This window comes from Sus scrofa, chromosome 3 (assembly GCF_054392235.1).
Source record: "Sus scrofa isolate SSC_HxYL_T2T_F1_AM1 chromosome 3, Sscrofa_HxYL_maternal_Yorkshire_Landrace_v2.0, whole genome shotgun sequence".
In the NCBI taxonomy this organism is placed as follows: Eukaryota; Metazoa; Chordata; class Mammalia; order Artiodactyla; family Suidae; genus Sus; species Sus scrofa.
The window spans coordinates 34,445,802-34,465,070 of NC_139385.1; the positions used below are offsets into that span (position 1 = coordinate 34,445,802).

The 19,269-nt window shown below is 51.4% G+C and overlaps 1 protein-coding gene across 6 annotated transcripts in view; it reads left to right on the top strand.

Moving 5' to 3' along the window:
- MYH11 (myosin heavy chain 11) overlaps positions 1–19,269 on the top strand; it is a 139,359-nt gene that overhangs the window by 107,522 nt on the left and 12,568 nt on the right. For all 6 annotated transcript variants that reach the window (XM_085017495.1, XM_085017497.1, XM_021086165.2 and 3 more), the window contains 12 exons: positions 1,548–1,679; positions 1,771–1,977; positions 3,223–3,360; positions 4,878–5,001; positions 5,313–5,484; positions 7,649–7,861; positions 9,347–9,491; positions 13,444–13,650; positions 15,424–15,528; positions 15,614–15,766; positions 15,956–16,204; positions 18,520–18,732. In XM_085017495.1, the coding sequence (XP_084873621.1) occupies positions 1,548–1,679; positions 1,771–1,977; positions 3,223–3,360; positions 4,878–5,001; positions 5,313–5,484; positions 7,649–7,861; positions 9,347–9,491; positions 13,444–13,650; positions 15,424–15,528; positions 15,614–15,766; positions 15,956–16,204; positions 18,520–18,732 (2,058 nt within the window). The remainder of the gene's footprint in view (positions 1–1,547; positions 1,680–1,770; positions 1,978–3,222; positions 3,361–4,877; positions 5,002–5,312; positions 5,485–7,648; positions 7,862–9,346; positions 9,492–13,443; positions 13,651–15,423; positions 15,529–15,613; positions 15,767–15,955; positions 16,205–18,519; positions 18,733–19,269) is intronic.

Genomic DNA, 19,269 nt, shown 5'->3' on the forward strand with positions numbered 1-19,269 from the left:
AGGAAGCCATACCTCATGGCAGCCTGGGGTCGGTGCAGGCAGGAAGCCGCAGCGTGTCTGACAGGGCCTCCCTAGTGCCAGGCAGGGCTCAAGCACGAGGCGTTAGGAGTCAGCCTGGTGAAGGGCAGTGAGAGAAAGCTGCTTTTTGGAAAAGTTCCTCCCTACTGTCCCAACTTCTGGGAAACTCTCCTAAGAAAACTGTCTGAGCTAAAGCAAATCAAGAATGGAGAGCGTTCATTGACAAAAGCAAACGTTCAGTGCCCAGCCCGGGCAGACTGATTCATAACAGCTCATCCCTCAACGGAATACTTTTCAACTATTAAAAATGGTGGTTATAAAAAAGAACCGGGAATTTCCTGTCATAGCTCAGTGGTTAATGAACCCGAGTAGGAACCATGAGGCTTCGGGTTCGATCCCTGGCCTCACTCAGTGGGTTAAGGATCCAGCATTGCCGTGGGCTGTAGTGTAGTTCATAGACGTGGCTTGGATCTGGCATGGCTGTGGCTCTGGTGTAGGCAGGCAGCTACAGCTCCTATTAGACCCCTAGCTTGGGAACCTCCATATCCCACAGGTATGGCCCTGAAAAAGATAAAAAGACAAAACAAACAAACAAAAAGAATGAAGATTTCCCATTGTGGTGCAGAGGAAATAAATCCCAATAGTATCCATGAGGACACAGGTTCGATCCCTGGCCTTGCTCAGTGGATTAAGGATCCAGCGTTGCTATGAACTGTGGTGTAGGTCACAAATGTGGCTAAGATCCCACGTTGCTGTGGCTGTGGTGTAGGGTGGTAGCCGTAGCTCTGATTCAGCCCCTAATCTGGGATATTCCATATGCTGCAGGTTCAGCCTTAAAAAGACCAAAAAAAAAAAAAAAAAAAAAAGGAAAAGAAAAGAAAAGGTTATCTAAAAATCAAGCTGTGAAGTTGATGGAACAGCATGGAATGATCATTATCTTACAGTTTTCAGTAATGAAAGCTCACTTAACACTGGGCTCTGTCTTCTTGGATATATATATATATATATACATATATATATATATATATATATTTTTTTTTTTTAATGTGTAGGAAAAAGGGCTGGAAGGAAATCCTGATAATGCTAATAATGACCTTGGGGAAGTAGGATGTGGGGGATTTTTTTTCCTTTTCTCTTTGGAAAGAAACACATCCATTTGTCAGCGGCTTTTGGGTGGGACTCAGTGGGGGAGGGGAAGCTTTCTCCTTCAGCTTTGCATCTCTTCCCATTGCTCGAATTTAGGATTTCTTGATCTCAACACTGTTGATATCCGAGGATGGATAAACCTGTGCTGTGGGGGCCGTCCTAGAGTGTTTAGCAGCATCCCTGGCCTCTACCCACTAGATGCCAGGAGCATCCCTAACCCCAGTTGTGACAGCTAAAACTCTCCCCAGAAATTGCCAAATGTCCCCTTACGGGCTGTGAATGGGGTAGAATTGACCCCGGCTGAGAACCACTGATCTAATTTATGACAAGAGTGTATCCTTTGTGCCATGCAAACAAGTGATGGGCTGACCCTCTGTGTGCAGGTGAAGCCCCTGCTGCAGGTGACGAGGCAGGAGGAGGAGATGCAGGCCAAGGAGGATGAGCTGCAGAAGACCAAGGAGCGGCAGCAGAAGGCAGAGAATGAACTCAAGGAGCTGGAGCAGAAACACTCGCAGGTATGGGGCCGGGAGCACGGCTGGGGCTGCGGAGGGCAGGATGCCGGCTTCTGCAGGGCTCACCGGTCTTCTCCCCACCCATGGTGTGCAGCTGGCCGAGGAGAAGAACCTGCTGCAGGAGCAGTTGCAGGCGGAGACAGAGCTGTATGCTGAGGCTGAGGAGATGCGGGTCCGGCTGGCAGCCAAGAAGCAGGAGCTGGAGGAGATCCTGCATGAGATGGAGGCCCGCCTGGAGGAGGAGGAAGACCGGAGCCAGCAGCTGCAGGCAGAACGGAAGAAGATGGCCCAGCAGATGCTGGTAAGTCACTGCAAGGGCGGCCCTGGGTGGGCACCAAATCACCTGGTCCTCACTGCAGGTCTGTGCGATGCATCTGATGTTATATGTCCCCCTGGACAGAGAAAGAGACTAAAGCTTGGAGGGGAACAGCCATCTGCCCACACAGGTCCCCTGGAGAGCCTGCTGGGTCTTCCGTGTGCACACACCTCTTCTCCTAATAGCAGTCCTGTGTAAGGGTACTTTTCTTCATTCGCTAGTGCTGCAAAACAAAACACTCCAAAACTGAGCAGCTTGAGATGCTAAGCATTTATCACACATAGTTATGAATCTGAGACTAGCTTAGCTGGGTGGTTCTGGCTTACAGCCTCTCACAAGGTTGCAGTCAGGCTGTGAGCCTGGGCTGCAGTCATCTGAAGGCTTGACTGGGGCTGGAGAATCCACTTCCACATGACTCTCTCACATGGCTGTAGGCAGGGGGCCTCAGTTCCTCACTACATGGGCTTCTTCATAGGACTGCTTGAGTGCCCTCACAACACGGCGGCCTGGCTTCTCCTGGATGGAGTGAATCAAGAGGGAGAACGGGGGAGGAAGGTGCCTGCCTTTTATAGCCTGATCTCTGTTACACTCCATCATTTCCTCTTGATTCTATTTGTAAGAAGCAAATCAGCCCAGGAGTTCCCGTCATGGCTCAGTGGTTAACAAATCCACCTAGGAACCATGAGGTTGCAGGTTCGATCCCTGGCCTTGCTCAGTGGGTTAAGGATCTGGCGTTGCCATGAGCTGTGGTGTAGGTTGCAAATGCGGCTCGGATTCCGCAGTGCTGAGGCTGTGATGTAGGCCGGCAGCTACAGCTCCGATGAGACGCCTGGCCTGGGAACCTCCATATGCTGCGGGAGTGGCCCTAGAAAAGGCAAAAAGACCAAAAAAAAAAAAAAAAGAAGAAGAAGAAGAAGAAGCAAATCAGCCCAGTCCTGTTGACCCTCATGGGGAGAAGAATTAGGCTCCACCTTTTGAAGGGAAAGAGTATCAAAAAATTTGCAGTCGTATTTTAAAACCACCTTGGTATCTACTGTCCCCATTTTACAGATAAGGAGACTGAGGCTCCAGGAAGCCAAGTGGCTTACCCAAACCTTTTTCTTCCGATGAAAAGAGACTGAAGAACACTGGGGGCCATCAGGCCCAGCCTCTGAATCAGTTAGTCCCCAGAGCTCTGGGAGAGTGACTTGGTTTTAAGCAAGGCTGTCATTCTTTTCCTTCCCCACAAAGGACCTGGAAGAGCAGCTGGAAGAAGAAGAAGCTGCAAGGCAGAAGCTGCAGCTCGAGAAGGTCACGGCCGAGGCCAAGATCAAGAAACTGGAGGATGATATACTAGTCATGGATGATCAGAACAATAAACTGACAAAAGTGAGTGAGGTTGAACGTCTGTGTTAAAATGACAGGCTCGGAGTTCCTGTGGTGGCACAGTGGTAACAAATCTGATTAGTATCCATGAGGACACAGGTTCAATCCCTGGCCTCACTCAGCAGGTTAAGCGTCCAGCATTAGATCTGAGACACTCAGTAGGTCACAGACGTGTCTCAGATCTCGAATGGCTATGGCTGTGGTTTAGACCAGCAGCCACATTTCTAATTCGACTCCTAGTCTGGGAATTTCCATATGCCATGGGTACATCCCTTAAAAAAAGACAGGCTCATCAGAGCTGAGGACTCCAGATTCTTGCCCTCTTTAGCCACATACAAGGTATCGAAGGCTGAGCAAACAGTTCCCTCCAGCATTGACATAGCAGCCTTGTGGCCACCATCTGAATACAGACATGCCATGAGCAGGGTCCCTGGTGGTCCTAGCACCAGGGCTGCCAGAGAGCAAGTCTCAGAAACACCAGGAACAGTGGGACCCCCAAGTCATGCAAAGACAGGTGGGCAATGGGCCTGAGACCCAGGGGCCCCTCCCACATTCTCATGGACCACTTCCAGGTAGTAAGAGGGGCACCAGCTATCCGGGCACTGGGGAGTTTCTGAGATGTGGGACTTTCAGCCCCCAAAACCCGAAAAGTCCCAGTGCAAACCAGGATGGGTGAGTCACCCTAGTCAGCAACCACTGAGCAGCTCCACAGAGGGTGGGCTACCTTTAGTCCTTTGAGCTGGATGTCAGCTGGGCACCAATGGCGAGCCAGGCCCTGCATCAGGGGCAGGGTCTGTGGGATGGATGAGGACCCCATCTGGGATTTATATTCTAGTCAGACAGTAAGTACATAATCGTACATGCAACCAGGAGTTGCTATCATGATCGGTGTTCTGAAGGAGGGGTTCACCATACTATAACAGCAGAGCACTAGGGGAGGATTCAGGGAAGGCTTCCTGGAGGAAGCGACATTTCAGAGGAAACCTGGGAATTTCCACTGTGGTGCAATGGGATCAGCGGCATCTCTGGAATGCTGGGATACAGGTTCAATCCCCAGTCCAACACAGGGGGTTAAGGATCCCGTGTTGCCAAAGCAGTGTAGGTTGCAGCTGCAGCTTGGATCTGATCCCTGACCTGGGCATGCCATCTGTCATGGCAAAAAAAAAAAAAAAAAACTGGAGAGTGAAAGCAGTTAGAGGGAGAGGGGTGGGGGGCACATCCCAGGCAGATGGTCGGGTCCATGCAAGGGCCCTGAGGCAGGAAGGAGGCAGGAAAGGGAAGAGGGTCCATTGGCTGAGCCGTGAGGTCGAGGGATGGAGGGGCCTGAGATGAGAAGTGGCCCATCTTTGGAAATAATTATTGTTCAGGAACTTCTCCTTCCCTGTTTAAAACTCCAGGTTGCACTTGGTTATAATATGCATTTGCCTTTCAACTGTTGGTCTGGAAATTACTTGCGGTGAATGTCAACCCTGGAAAAAAGGAAAAAGCGAATGATATTTCCTTTGCTTTGCCCCCCAAAGGAGCGAAAACTCCTTGAAGAGAGGATTAGTGACTTAACGACAAACCTGGCAGAAGAGGAAGAAAAAGCCAAGAATCTCACCAAGCTGAAAAATAAGCACGAGTCTATGATTTCAGAACTGGAAGGTAAATCGGCTACCTGGCGAGGTTTTGAGTGGATAGTTTAAAACTAGGAAAATCAGAGAGGGAATGTGACCATGGCAGATTATTGCAAGAAAGGACAAGCCTGTCCAGGCTGCCTGCTCACCCTTTGTGAACACATGCGTTAGGCCTAGAAGGTGCTTGAGCCCAGGACGGATGGGACAGCGGCACGGGTGGGATGGTGACCAGTGGGTGGAGGGGAGAGGGGCTGTGTGTGTGTCAGTTTCCTCCACGTGCAATGCCCCAGGATCTCACTGGTGGTGTCCCCCTCCTGAATGGCCTTGGCTTTGTCGTAGTGCGGCTGAAGAAGGAGGAGAAGAGCCGGCAGGAGCTGGAGAAGCTGAAGAGGAAGCTGGAGGGCGAGGCCAGCGACTTCCATGAGCAGATCGCTGACCTGCAGGCGCAGATCGCCGAGCTCAAGATGCAGCTGGCCAAGAAGGAGGAGGAGCTGCAGGCGGCCCTGAGCAGGTAGCTGGGCCTGTGGGGCTGGGCCTGCGTGTTCCAGGGCCCTGTGTGCCCCTGCTGATGTGCGGGGGCCTGGTCTTCTTCCTCCGCCAGGCAGGCCTCCATCTTACATCAGGGGGCCAGGGCCAGGCTTCCTGGGTGCCTCCAGGTCCTCCTGGCACCCCTAGAACCTCACCTCTGCCTTTCTTCTCTTCCCTCCAAACTCATTCTCACTGTGTCTCCCCTGCTCCCGCCGTGCCTGCCTCCTGGGTACCGGTCTTTGTCGTCTACACCCCAGTCCAGTTCTGGATTTCCACTTGTGCACGGAGGCTGTTCCATGGCATCTCTAACACCACGTGTTTGAGGCCAGGAGGACGCTCCTGTCCTTGGTCCCCTCCTCCTGAGGTCCCTCATTTTGTGAATGCCAGTCTCCTCCCTACTTTTGTCCCCCTTCTCTTCCCCGCCCAGCATCCCGCAGCCCTCAGATTCTGCCCATCCCCGTCCCTCCGTGCCCCCTTCCCCAGCTCCCCGCTGAGCTGCGGTCACTCAAATGGCCTCACACTGCAGGTACTGCAGCAACAACAGCTCACCGTGATTCACCTGCTCATGGAGGGCTAAGCTCGCTTGAAGCGGTGTCTTTGCAGACACCAGGCCAAGTATGCTGCTGTCACCTCTAGTCACTAAGGAGGAAGCTGAGCCAGGGAACATGTGACAGTCACCTGGCTTTTGAGAGGCAGGGCTGCGATTCACTTTCTGGGTGATCTCCTGGCCAGCTCTCTCTTGGCCCGTTTGCGCCTTGTGACAGCGCTGGGGTGATGGGACAGTGACATCCCTCAAGTCATAAAGGTGCCCAGGAACCTGCGGGAAAAGCCAGCTCCCTTGACAGGGGCCCTCACAGCCCACCTGCCCTCCGCAGTCTGACCCTAACCCTTTCGCTTCCTCCTTTGCTGCTGCTGGTTCACAAGCACAGTCAACGGAAACGCCTGCCCCGCCCTGCCCCTCGGAGTTCCACCTGTCCCTTCCCTCCAGCTGGCCCTTTCCCTCCATCACGGGCAAAAGCAAAGGCCAGCTGCTCCCTCTGGTTTGGCCTGTGTCATTTGGACAAGGCTGACCCCCAGTCACCACCTCCCCTGTTTTAACAGCCCCCCACCCCCACCAAGCAGTGCGTGGCCAAGCGCTTTGCATGAAGCAGAACACACACTCACACACTGAGCACATGGAAGAAGGAACAAACCAGCACTTGCCAGGGAGGAATAACTGTGTAGCATTCAGAAAGCATCCACTAGGAGTTCCCGTCGTGGCGCAGTGGTTAACGAATCCGACTAGGAACCATGAGGTTGCGGGTTCGGTCCCTGCCCCTGCTCAGTGGGTTAACGATCCGGCGTTGCTGTGAGCTGTGGTGTAGGTTGCAGACGAGGCTCGGATCCCGCGTTGCTGTGGCTCTGGCGTAGGCCGGTGGCTACAGCTCTGATTCGACCCCTAGCCTGGGAACCTCCATATGCCGTGGGAGCAGCCCAAGAAAAGACAAAAAGACAAAAAAAAAAAAAAAAAGAAAGCATCCACTAGGTTCCTACTTGCTAGGCTGGGACCAAGGCTTTGCATGGTCTCTCTCCCGCGCTCACTCTCTCTCTCTCTTTTCTTTTTTTCTTTTTCTTTTTTGTCATTTTAGGGCCACATCTGAAGCATATGGAAGTTCCCAGGCTAGCACTCAAATCAAAGCTGTAGCCACAGCCAGAGCATTGCCAGATCTGAGCCACCTCTGTGACCTACGCCACATTTCATAGCAACGCTGGATCTTTAACCCACTGAGGGAGGCCAAGGATGGAACCGCATCCTCATGGCGATTAGTCGGGTTCATTACCACTGAGTCACAAGGGAACTCCTTGCATTGTCTCTTATTGTCAATCTGTCTCTGCCTACCCCCCACCACACACACACACACACACTTTTGCAGCATGACCTGTTTTTTCACATCAGACCCTGGAGCTCACGTCCCACATAAATCTCCGAGCAGCGCAGCATAGCGGGAAGGGTCTGCTGTGTCTTGGGTCACTGGTGGAATGTGTTTTGATATCTATGGAACACACAGGAATGGTTCTGGAAAACCAATTTTTGGCCATGTTGTGGGTTAGAGAACAGGGGTTCTGGGACCCGGGGGTCTTCAGTTCCGGCGCTCTGTCCCCGGCAGGCTGGATGATGAAATTGCTCAGAAGAACAACGCCCTGAAGAAGATCCGGGAGCTGGAGGGTCACATCTCGGACCTCCAGGAGGACCTGGACTCAGAACGGGCCGCGAGGAACAAGGCCGAGAAGCAGAAGCGGGACCTGGGGGAGGAGCTGGAGGCGCTGAAGACGGAGCTGGAGGACACGCTGGACAGCACGGCCACCCAGCAGGAGCTCAGGTGAGGGCCCCACCCCCACCCTCACTGACCCACCGCACTGAGGGGAGGGCTGGTGGCAGGGGCCAGAGCCGAGCAGGTCCTGTGACACAGGTCGCCCCAGGATTGACATTAATCGTCCCGATTGTATGTGGCTTTAACAAATACAAGCATGTTTATTGTTGGCGTTCCCGTCATGGCTCAGAGGTTAACGAATCTGATTAGCATCCATGAGGATGCAGGTTCGATCCCTGACCTTGCTCAGTGGGTTAGGGATCCGGCGTTGCTGTGAGCTGTGGTGCAGGTCGCAGACACGGCTCAGATTCTGCGTTGCTGTGGCTGTGGTGTAGGCCGGCAGCTATAGCTCTGATTCAACCCCTAGCCTGGGAACCTCCATATGCTGTGGGTGGGGCCCCCGAAAAAAGAAAAAAAAAAGCGTGTTTATTGTTCATCTTATTTTGCATGACAGTAGGAAGACATAAGCAATTAGAGAATGATTTGTAGAAAAGTTAGATACTGAAAACATCAGCCTTGGTCCCACCAGAGTTAACATTATTGGGTATTTCATTCTGGTCTTTTTCTGTAAGTAAATCTCCAAGCTCCCATCTTTTTTTTTTTTTTTTTGTCTTCTGGCCTGGGAACTTTCATATACCACAGGCGTGGCCCTAAAAAAAAAGATTTATTTCCCACATTTTCCCTGGGCCTAGAAGCCAGCACGATTTTCTGCTCCCTTCCCACTGGCCCACGGCAGTGGCTCAAAGCCTGGGCTGAGTCAGACTATTTGGGTTCAAGTTCTTGCTGTGTCACACAATGGTTTAAACACCTGGGGGAAGCTGCTTACTCTTTCTTAGCCTTAGTTTCCTGGTCTATAATAGAGATAATAATATACATGCCTCTTAGAACTAGCTTTGAATATTTGATGATACATACCCAGAGTTTAGATCAGGGCCTGGCATACAGTGCATGCTCAGTAAATACGAGCTAATGCTGGAGTTCCCACTGTGGCGCAGTGGGTTAAGAATCTGACTGCCACAGCTTGGGTCACTGTGGAGGCAGAGGTTTCAATCCCCACCCAGCATGGGGTTAAAGGATCCAGTGTTGCCTCAGCTGTGTCATAGGTCACAGCTGTGGTTCAGATTTAACCCCTGACCTGGGAACTTCTATATGCTGTGGGTGCGGCCACAAAAAAAAGAGAGAGAGGGAGCTAGTGTTAATGTTTCTGGAACATTTTACGATTCACTTTGCAGTTCTTCCAACAGTATCATATGTTACATTTTGTATATTTGTTTGCTGGCCCTGGGAGATTCTGAGCAGAAAGCACGCTCCTTGTTTTGCAGCTGAGGACAGTCCAGGTTCAGAGAGGTTAGGTGACTCATCCAAGGTCACACAGCCAGAGAGAGGTGGTGATGGTGACTCTGGGGTTCCGGGAGAGCCCTCGTCCCTCTGCATAGCACTGTCGGAGGCGAATCTGCCTCCTCCACAGCCATCCACTGTGTTCTTCCTGTCCAGAGCCAAGAGGGAGCAGGAGGTGACGATGCTGAAGAAGGCCCTGGACGAGGAGACTCGGTCCCATGAGGCCCAGGTGCAGGAGATGAGGCAGAAACACACTCAGGCCGTGGAGGAGCTCACGGAGCAGCTGGAGCAGTTCAAGAGGGTGAGTTGCCATGTTTTTGTGTCACGACGAAATGAAAAGAGCTCTTTGCCAACAGCTTCAAATAACTGCCTATCAGGGTCTGTACCAAGTCGAATAATGAGCTATAACGATTCTACTGATTGGGGTGGCAGCCAGTCTTTAAGTGCTTCCTGGACATTTCGTTGATCAATCTTTGCAACCACCCAAGGGGACAGGGAAGAGGAAGCCCATTTTACACACAAAGAAACTGAGGTCAAGAGCACTAGAGGTCACACAAGCTAGTCAGTGACAGAGTCCAAGCTGTCTGGGTCAGGACCCTCCTCTTCGCCTCTCTGGGGCTGGGGCTACAATATACTGCCCCTGGTGGCTAAGCAAAGGCTAGCCCGACTTTGGAGAAGCTAACTTCACACTGAGAACATTCTAGTCATCTTCTTTTCTCTGCAAATTAGAGGAAGACAGTCATTATTTGATTTCAGTGGCAAACCAGCTCTATCTGGTGTAGCTTGAGAATGGCTGCATCTAATCTTTCTTTCACCAGTGGTTGGATATTAGGGGTGAGTTGGATTTGGGGCAGTTAAATAGTGCTACTCTGAGTGCTTCCTATTGGGAACTTGCTTTCCCTTTGGAGAATTTCCTTGTGTTTCATTCCCAGAGGAGAGGTTTTTTTAGCTTCTAACATCCTGCTGGATTGCATCCCTAAAGTCTGAATTATATCCCCCTCAGTGGTAATGGCTTTCCCCCATCCCTGCACTTTCCTGATGGAATGACTGCTGTGTTACCTAAAGATTGCCACAGTTGGCTTTTTTTTTTTCTTTTGCCATTTCTTCGGCCACTCCCGCGGCATATGGAGGTTCCCAGGCTAGGGGTCGAATCAGAGCTGTAGCCACCGGCCTACGCCAGAGCCACAGCAACGCAGGATCTGAGCCATGTCTGCGACCTACACCACAGCTCATGGCAACGCCAGATCCTTAACCCACTGAGCAAGGCCAGGGATCACACCCGCAACCTCATGGTTCCTAGTTAGATTCGTTAACCACTGCGCCACAACAGGAACTCCCAGACACTCATTTTTATTTCATTTAAAAAAAATTTTTTTTAATTAAGGTGTAGTTGATTTACAATGTTGTGCTAATTTCTGCTGTACAGCAAAGCGACCCAGTCATACATATACATACATTCTTTTTCTCATATTATTATCTTCTATCACATTCTACCACAGGAGACTGGAGGTGGTTCCCTGTGACATACAGCAGGACCTCACTGCTTATCCATTCAAAATGTAATAGTTTGTAGCCACTGTCCCCAAACTCCCCATCCATGCCACACCCAGACACTAACTCATTTAATTTCACCCATGACCTTTGCTGAAATGCATATCTCCAGGCCCTGCACTGAACCGCACTATGCCAGCCTGAACTGCCCTCATGCTCCAGATGGAGGAAAGGCTACCTATTCATGTCCCCTTGTCACTTGTCACATAGCATCTGAGTGCATACCTTCAGCATTTTGTCAGTTCTTTGTATATGCTGGACAAATACGATCTTGCTGCTTTTATCAATAACATGAATTTCCCCTTTCAGATGTCTTCCCTTTTTTATGTTCAGAAGTTATTTTTAATTTGATAGAGTGTGAACCCAGAGGGGCTAGTCCCACCTTCTGGAATAATAAGTCCTCCAGACAGTAGTAAGGTGTCCATGTCCCTTTTACTCTGTTTCAAAGAGTGGGGCCAGGAGAGGTGACTGACCATGACCAAGCCAGGTGGTCAGCAGAGGTGGGCGGGGCCTGGAAGCCATGCCCCAGATTCAGGCCCCGCCTCCCTGGAAAGACTCAGCTGTTCATGCCATCAGCAGAACGCCTGGGTTTCTGACCTGTGTGAGTAGGAGGAGGCTGGGAGCACTGAAAAAGACGACTGTTTTACCTCTAGCAAATTTTCAGATGGTTGGGGACAACTTGTAATATCATTCTTACTTCGGCTCCCCTTACACAGGTGTAGTGTTGCCACCATTCTGGGAATACGGTTTTACGGAAGCTCAGATCCTGTGATGTCCCCCAGAGTTCATGCTTATCACCCTGTGCTGTTACCCTAAGAGGCACTTTGTCCCCATCTGAGGTCCTGGCAGCTCTTAGTCATGCCTCAGTGGCTTCTGAGGCTGCCTGGACACTGCCCAGAACCTTCCTAGGGGCTGAGGGTGAGCTGCGTGGTGTTTCCTCTGCTCCTCTGCTCTTAGAACCCCCACACGCTTCTCTCTTGCTTCTTTTCTCCTCCCTTCAGCCCCTGGGAGAAGCCCCCTCCTTTCTTCCTTTTCCTACAACTTTTTTTTTTTTTTAATGGCTGCACTTGCAGCATTAGAAGTTCCTGGGCCAGGGATTGAATCCAAGCTGCAGCTGCAATCTACACCACTGTGCAGCAACACTGGATCCTTTAACCCACTGTGCTGGGCCAAACCCACGCCACCATAGTGACCCAAGCCACTATGGTCAGATTCTTAACCCGCTGTGCCACAGTAGGAACTCCTCCAGAACACTCTCTTAGAGACGCTCATGTGCCTATAGGAGCTGGCTAGATAATGTAACTTTCTCTACATTTTCACAGAAACAGCAGCATACATTTGATGAGACGTGATAGACTAAAGGGAGTGCTGGGGACTGGGGCCAAGTAGAGTACAACTGCCCCATTTACAGGGCCAGCTGCTACTCTGATCCAGCTGATTGTTGCCTTAGAGGAAGGGCAAGACTCTTGCGTCCAGACCTTTAGCTTGTTTTTGGAAAGTCAGACTTAATTGAGGCATATGCAGTAAAATTCACCAGTTTTCAGTGGATAGGTCAGTGAATTTTGACAAGTGTATTCATTAAGTGTAACCACCACCCAGTCATGATAATACAACATGAGGTTTTTGGTTTTGTTTTTCTTTTTAGGGCCACACCCACAGCATATGGAGTTTCTCAGGCTAGGGGTTGAATCAGAGCTGTATCTGCCAGCTTACACCACAGCCACTGTAATATCAGATCCGAGTTGCATCTGCAACCTACACCACAGGTCATGGCAATGCCAAATCCACGACCCATTGCATGAGGCCAGGGATCAAACCCACATCCTCATGGACACGAATCAGATTCGTTTCCACTGTGCCAAAACAGGAACTCCTGAGGTTTTTTGTTTTTTTCTTTCTTAGTTGCACTCGCAGCATAGGGAAGTTCCCAGGCTAGGGACTGAATCTGAGCCACAGCGGTGACCTATGCCACAGGTGCTGCAACACCAGATCCTTAACCCACTGCAGCACAGTAGGAACTCCAAACATGAGATAAAGAGAAGCTGGGACTCCAGACCTTTATGTGACATTTCTTTTTTATTTATCTTATTTTATTTTTTAATTTTTTTTTTTTTTGTCTTTTCTAGGGCCGCACCCGCAGCATATGGAGGTTCCCAGGCTAGGGGTCAAATTGGTGCTGTAGCTGCCGGCCTGTGCCAGAGCCACAGCAACTCAGGATCTGAGCCACGTCTGCAACCTACACCATAGCTGCGACCTATACCACAGCTGCGACCTACACCACATCTCACGGCAATGCAGGATCCCCAACTCACTGAGCAAGGCCAGGGATCGAACCCACAGCCTCATGGTTCCTAGTCAGATTCATTAACCACTGAGCCATGACAGGAACGCCAGCATTTCTTTTTTAAAATGTTAAAGGACACCGCATGGGTCAACAGGACATGAAGGCAGGTTGGATGTGGCCCAGAGGATGCTAGTTTGCAACCTGTGAGCCTTAAGAAACAGAATCAAAAAAGCCTTTCTGGTGACTGCGTGTTCCTCCCCTCCCCGTGTCCTTCCCCTGAGGTGGGGAGCACAGGTCCCCGGACCTCCCTGCGGGAGGAGACAGGAAAGAAGATTCCCCGACACCATAGGTCCCTCTCCTAAAACACTCTCCTGGCCACAACGGTAATGCCTTCTCTCCCCGCTGCTTCTCTGGCCAGGCCAAGGCCAACCTGGACAAGAACAAGCAGACGCTGGAGAAAGAGAACGCGGACCTAGCTGGGGAGCTGCGGGTGCTGAGCCAGGCCAAGCAGGAGGTGGAGCACAAGAAGAAGAAGCTGGAGGTGCAGCTGCAGGAGCTCCAGTCCAAGTGCAGCGATGGGGAGCGGGCCCGGGCTGAGCTCAACGACAAGGTCCACAAACTGCAGGTAGGCGGGCGGTGCTGGGACCGACCCTGAGCTCCCCGAGCCTCGCTCGCAGCCGAGAGTCCACTTCCTTTAGTGACATTCCCCGGGGAGAGGAGATGGTCGCCCTGTTCAACTCATCTTGAAAAACTTTCATCCGCTCATGCAGAGTTTTTATTGAGTGCCTGCTGTATGCCAGGCACCGTGTTTAATCCTGAGATACAACAGCAAAAAAGCAGACACTGTCCCTGCCTGAAGGGAACTCCACCCTAGCGGAGGGAAGGCTATTAATAGCCATACAAATGAAAGTAAAATGATGGACAGGAGAGGCACATACTGCAATTAATGTAAATAATATGGGGGCCTGGCCTGCGGGAGGACAAGTCAGGAAAGGCTTCCCTAAGAAGACATACGTTTGATGGAGAAGAAGTCTGTCTACTTACAGGCAGAGGGACAGCATGTGCAAAGGCCCAGTGGTAAGTGGGAAATTAGAAGAGATCACGTAAGGCCCGTAGAGCCAGAATGCCGACCTGGAAGGGGAGATGCAGCACTAGATGGGATTGGAGAGGTAGGTTGCAGCCAGAGGACACGGGGCCTTCAAGGCCCTATTATACGTAGATCAGGTTTTACTCTGAGTGTTGGGCAGCCATTGATGGGCTTTAAGCTGAAAAAAGACATGGTCCGTTTGTCTTTGGTCAGACTTAGCTTTGAACACACATTGGGCCTGACTTTGCATTCATGGGAAACAGCCCAGCTTTTTTTTTGTTTTTGTTTTTTGTCTTTTTTTTAGGGCTGCACCCATGGCATATGGAGGTTCCCAGGTTCCCAGGCTAGGGGTCTAATTGGAGCTATAGCTACAGGCCAACAACACAGCCACAGCCACAGCCATGCCAGATCCAAGCCACATCTACGACCTACACACCACAGTTTTCATGGCAACACAGGATCCTTGACCCACTGAGCGAGCCCAGGGATTGAACCCACAACATGGTTCCTAGTCAGATTCATTTCCGCTGTGCCACGATGGGAACTCCAAGCCCAGCTTTTGATAAATATTTAATGTGCTTAGCGCCTGGGATAAGGGTACAGAGGACCATTCCGTTTGAGTTTTTTCACACGCGGTTGAGCACAGGGGGTTGGCTATCCTAATTCAAGCAATGCCTGGGGCAGAGGAGTCAAGGTCATCTACATCCTCACTGTCAAGGGCCAGAGGACGGATTTGGGGGTGGGGGCTGGTATGTCTGAAAGGACTTGCCCAGCGATCCCAGAACCTGGAGTAAAGCGGAGAAAAGGCAGAGGGCTTTTTACCTTTTGTGTCTGCATCTCTGGCTTTGCTGTTAGAGTCAGTGAAAGGGGAAGGAGTTGGGAGGAGGAAGAGGGGGTGGGAGGGACAGAGCCCTTGGCAGTGGAGCTGCCATCTGCAGCCTCTCCTCCGACTTGAGAGAGTAGGTGAGTCCAGACCATCTCCCAGTGTCTGCACCCTCAGACCTCCTGCTTCATTGCTGCCACCTTGGCAAGGATCCGGGATTCATTTAGATGGATCGGGGCCCAGTCAACACAGTCTGACTATAGTCTAACAGGGTCTTAGAACCAGAGTCTAGAACCAGAGGTTGCAACTTGTAGACGAGGTGCTTCCCTGGGGGGCCATGGTGTAACCGTGACCAGGCCCCCCAGCTCATGGGGGCTTCTCAGTCAGGGGATCCCCAAGGCCCATTGCTGAGTGAAAAGGGCTTCTCTTCCTTAAGGAGGATTGTGTGCTAGAGGTTCCGACTAACCGCGGTCTCTCGGCACCCTCAGAATGAAGTGGAGAGCGTCACGGGGATGCTGAACGAGGCCGAGGGGAAGGCCATCAAGCTGGCCAAGGATGTGGCGTCCCTCGGGTCCCAGCTCCAGGACACGCAGGTGGGTATCTTGTCACCTCATCCAGAGGCCCCTGGGGTACCACACTCCTGAGGGGCCCCTGGGACTGCCAGTGTCCTTCGTGTAGGAGCTGCTTCAAGAAGAAACCCGGCAGAAGCTCAATGTGTCCACCAAGCTGCGCCAGCTGGAGGACGAGAGGAACAGCCTGCAGGACCAGCTGGACGAGGAGATGGAGGCCAAGCAGAACCTGGAGCGCCACATCTCAACTCTGAACATCCAGGTGCTGGCTGCTCGTCCTCGCTTTTCTGGGCCTTGAGGGTAGATCAGGGGCTGGGGCTGGGCTGGTGGTGGAACAGTGGTGCCATTTTGCTGGGCTCGCCGGCACCCCCTGCTGGTGAGTTTGCTTCTCGGGGTGCGGGGCGCCCTCCACCACCCCACTCTGACCCCGCCCGGGACACGGCCGTTTCAGCTCTCCGACTCCAAGAAGAAGCTGCAGGACTTTGCCAGCACTGTGGAATCCCTGGAGGAGGGCAAGAAGAAGTTCCAGAAGGAGATCGAAGCCCTCACCCAGCAGTACGAAGAGAAGGCAGCTGCTTATGACAAACTGGAAAAGACCAAGAACAGGCTTCAGCAGGAGCTGGACGACCTGGTCGTCGATTTGGACAACCAGCGGCAACTGGTGTCCAACCTGGAAAAGAAGCAGAAGAAGTTCGATCAGGTAAGGGCTGGAGGGCCCTCTGCTCGGGTCCCGGACACTGGCTGCGGGGGTTGGGTCCGCGAAGCATCCGCGTCCAGTCCCTGCTCTGCTGGACACTTCAGGTAAAACAGTAGGTAGGGCCCCTGGGTCCGAGTCGGGAGAGCTGCAAAACCTCGGCAGCTGTGACTTTCCACATCCCACCCCCGAAGGGGCCATCTAGAAATTCAGACACGCCTCAGGGTCTAGCCCTGACAAGGAACAAGATTTATTTTATGTATCATTGATTTTTTACTTACTTGTTTTTTTTTTTTTTTTTTTGCTTTTTAGGGCCACACCCACGGCATATGGAAGTTCCCAGGCTAGGGGTTGAATTGGAGCTGAAGCTGCCGGTCTACACAACAGCCACAGCAACGTGGGATCCGAGCTGCATCAGCCACCTAGATCACAGCTCAAGGCAATGCTGGATCCTTAACCCATTGAGCGGGGAGAGGGATCGAACCTGCATCCTCATGGATCCTGGTCGGGTGTGTTAACCGCTGAGCCACAAAAGGAACTCTGGGTTTATTCACTCGAGTACTTATGGAGAGCCTACTGAGAATTCCAAGTAATTTAAAGTATCCACCCTGGAAATACTACTGTTGCCTAACATTGCGTTACAAAGAATTTTGAACACACAGCAAAGCTGAAAGCACTGTACAGTGAACACCTGTATACTTACCACCTGGATTCAATCAGTAACACTTTACCATAGCAGCTTTATCACTCGCGTCTTTGTAAGAGTGAATTGCATCTGTCATTCGTATCTCATCTTTCGGATGCATTTCAAGGCAAATTATAGACATCTGTACACTTCCCCCTTGCCTATGAACCAGGGTACTTTTTTATTTTCATTAGAAGCAGTTATATCACTAAGTATAACGGATCACACACAGTTGTAATGTTTATTGCATTACATTTGTAGAGTAAAAAAAAAAGAAGAGTATTGTGAATGAAAACATTAAATTACATTACTCCTGCATGCTGAGATGCTTTCCAAGCTTGAAGTTTCACTCTACCCTTCACCTGCCTCTCTGTCCTTTCTGGTTATGGCTTTTCCATTTCTCCTTTGCCCTGGGCATTTAAAACGAGAGGCATTTTAAGAGGCGCAGCCTTTCTGGCTGCTGAGGGAAGGAAGGGCCCAGCCCCACTCCCCCTGGAGAATTATGGTAGATGGAAAAGACTGCTGACTGCTGCAGAAACCTGTGTCAAGGGGTTCCTGTCGTGGCTCAGCGGTAAAGAACCCGACTGGTGTCCATGAGGACAAGGGTTCAATCCCTGGCCTCCCTCAGTGGGTTAAGGATCCAGCATTGCTGTGGCTCTGGCGTAGGCCAGTGGCTACAGCTCTGATTCGACCCCTGGCCTGGGAACCTCCATATGCTGCAGGTGGGGCCCTCAAAGACAAAAAAGAAAAAAGAATAAAAGAAACCTGTGTGGGGCAGTGTTGAGCTGCATGTTGCACCTGAGCCCTGGAGTAAGCGCATAAAACATAGGGGTCATTTATTAAAATTACATATGCTTAAATCATGAATGTACTGAGTTCTGATAAACACAGAGACCTGTAATGACCCAAACCCCTGAATTCCAATTTTTTTTTCTTTTTTTTTTTTTTTTTTAGGGCCGCACCCATGGCATACGGAGGTTCCCAGGTTCCCAGGTTAGGGGTCAAACTGGAGCTGTAGCCACAGGCCTACACCACAGCCACAGCAACACAGGATCCAAGCCGTGTCTTCAACCTACACCACGGTTCATGGCAACACTGGATCCTCAACCCACCGAGCAAGGACAGGGATTGAAGCCATATCCTCATGGATGCTAGTCAGATTTGTTAACCGCTGAGCCATGACAGGAACTCCCCCTAAATTCCAACTTTTAATATATATTACTCAGATTTAGTAAATATGATTTGGTTTACAAGTAACTTCAGATTTATTCCAAAAATTAACTGGGAGGTTGTACTTTGGGGCCACATGCTGGGGGCGGGGTGGCTCAAAGCCCCTCCCTGTCCAGACCCAGTACTACGGCTGTGAGCAAGCTACTGTGGCTGTGAGACAACAAAAGAATAACTGGCCTCGAGACCTGGGCCACCCACACTAGCCATCATGGGCAGCCTTAGTGGCAAAAAAGCAGACCTGGACGTCAGCGAGCAGGGTTTCTATTAGCACAGATGTCTGACTTACTTCCACCTGCACCGGGATGAATCTGTGGGGACGCGAGGCTTCTTCTCCTGCCTGGCAGGTGTGTGCAGCTCACCCTCAGGCACACCCAGAACTCACCTCTGGGCCTTCTGTGTGTTGCAGTTGTTGGCCGAGGAGAAAAACATCTCTTCCAAGTATGCGGATGAAAGGGACAGAGCTGAGGCGGAAGCCAGGGAAAAGGAAACCAAAGCCCTGTCGCTGGCGCGGGCCCTCGAAGAGGCGTTGGAGGCCAAAGAGGAGCTCGAGAGGACCAACAAAATGCTCAAAGCCGAGATGGAGGATCTGGTCAGCTCCAAGGACGATGTGGGCAAGAACGTAAGCGGCTCTTCCTTTTCTTTGCTTGTCCACGTCTCACCCACCCACCCTCTCTGCTGCTTATCAGTCCTGGGGGGAGGGGGCTCCATGCCTCTTTCTCCTTTTTTTTTTTTTTTTTTTGTCTTTTTATGGCCGCTCCCTTGGCATATGGAGGTTCCCAGGCTAGGGGTCCAGTCGGAGCTGTAGCCACTGGCCTACACCACAGCCACAGCCACACGGGATCTGAGCCATGTCTGCAACCTACACCACAGCTCACAGCAACTCTGGATCCTTAACCCACTGAGCAAGGCCAGGGATCGAACTTATGTCCTCATGGATGCTAGTCCGATCATTTCTGCTGAGCCATGACAGGAACTCCTCCATGCCTCTTTCCTGTTGAGCTCTCATCAAGAATAGAAGGCAGTCTTGAGAGAAGGCTGGTGCAAAGAGGGGGGCCTGGTTGGGAACAGGGCATGGCAGTGGGGCCTGAGTCAAGGGTTCCCAGAGGAAAGCTCTGGTCTGGGCTCCTGGTCACCCATCCCTCGGGGAGCCAAAGCC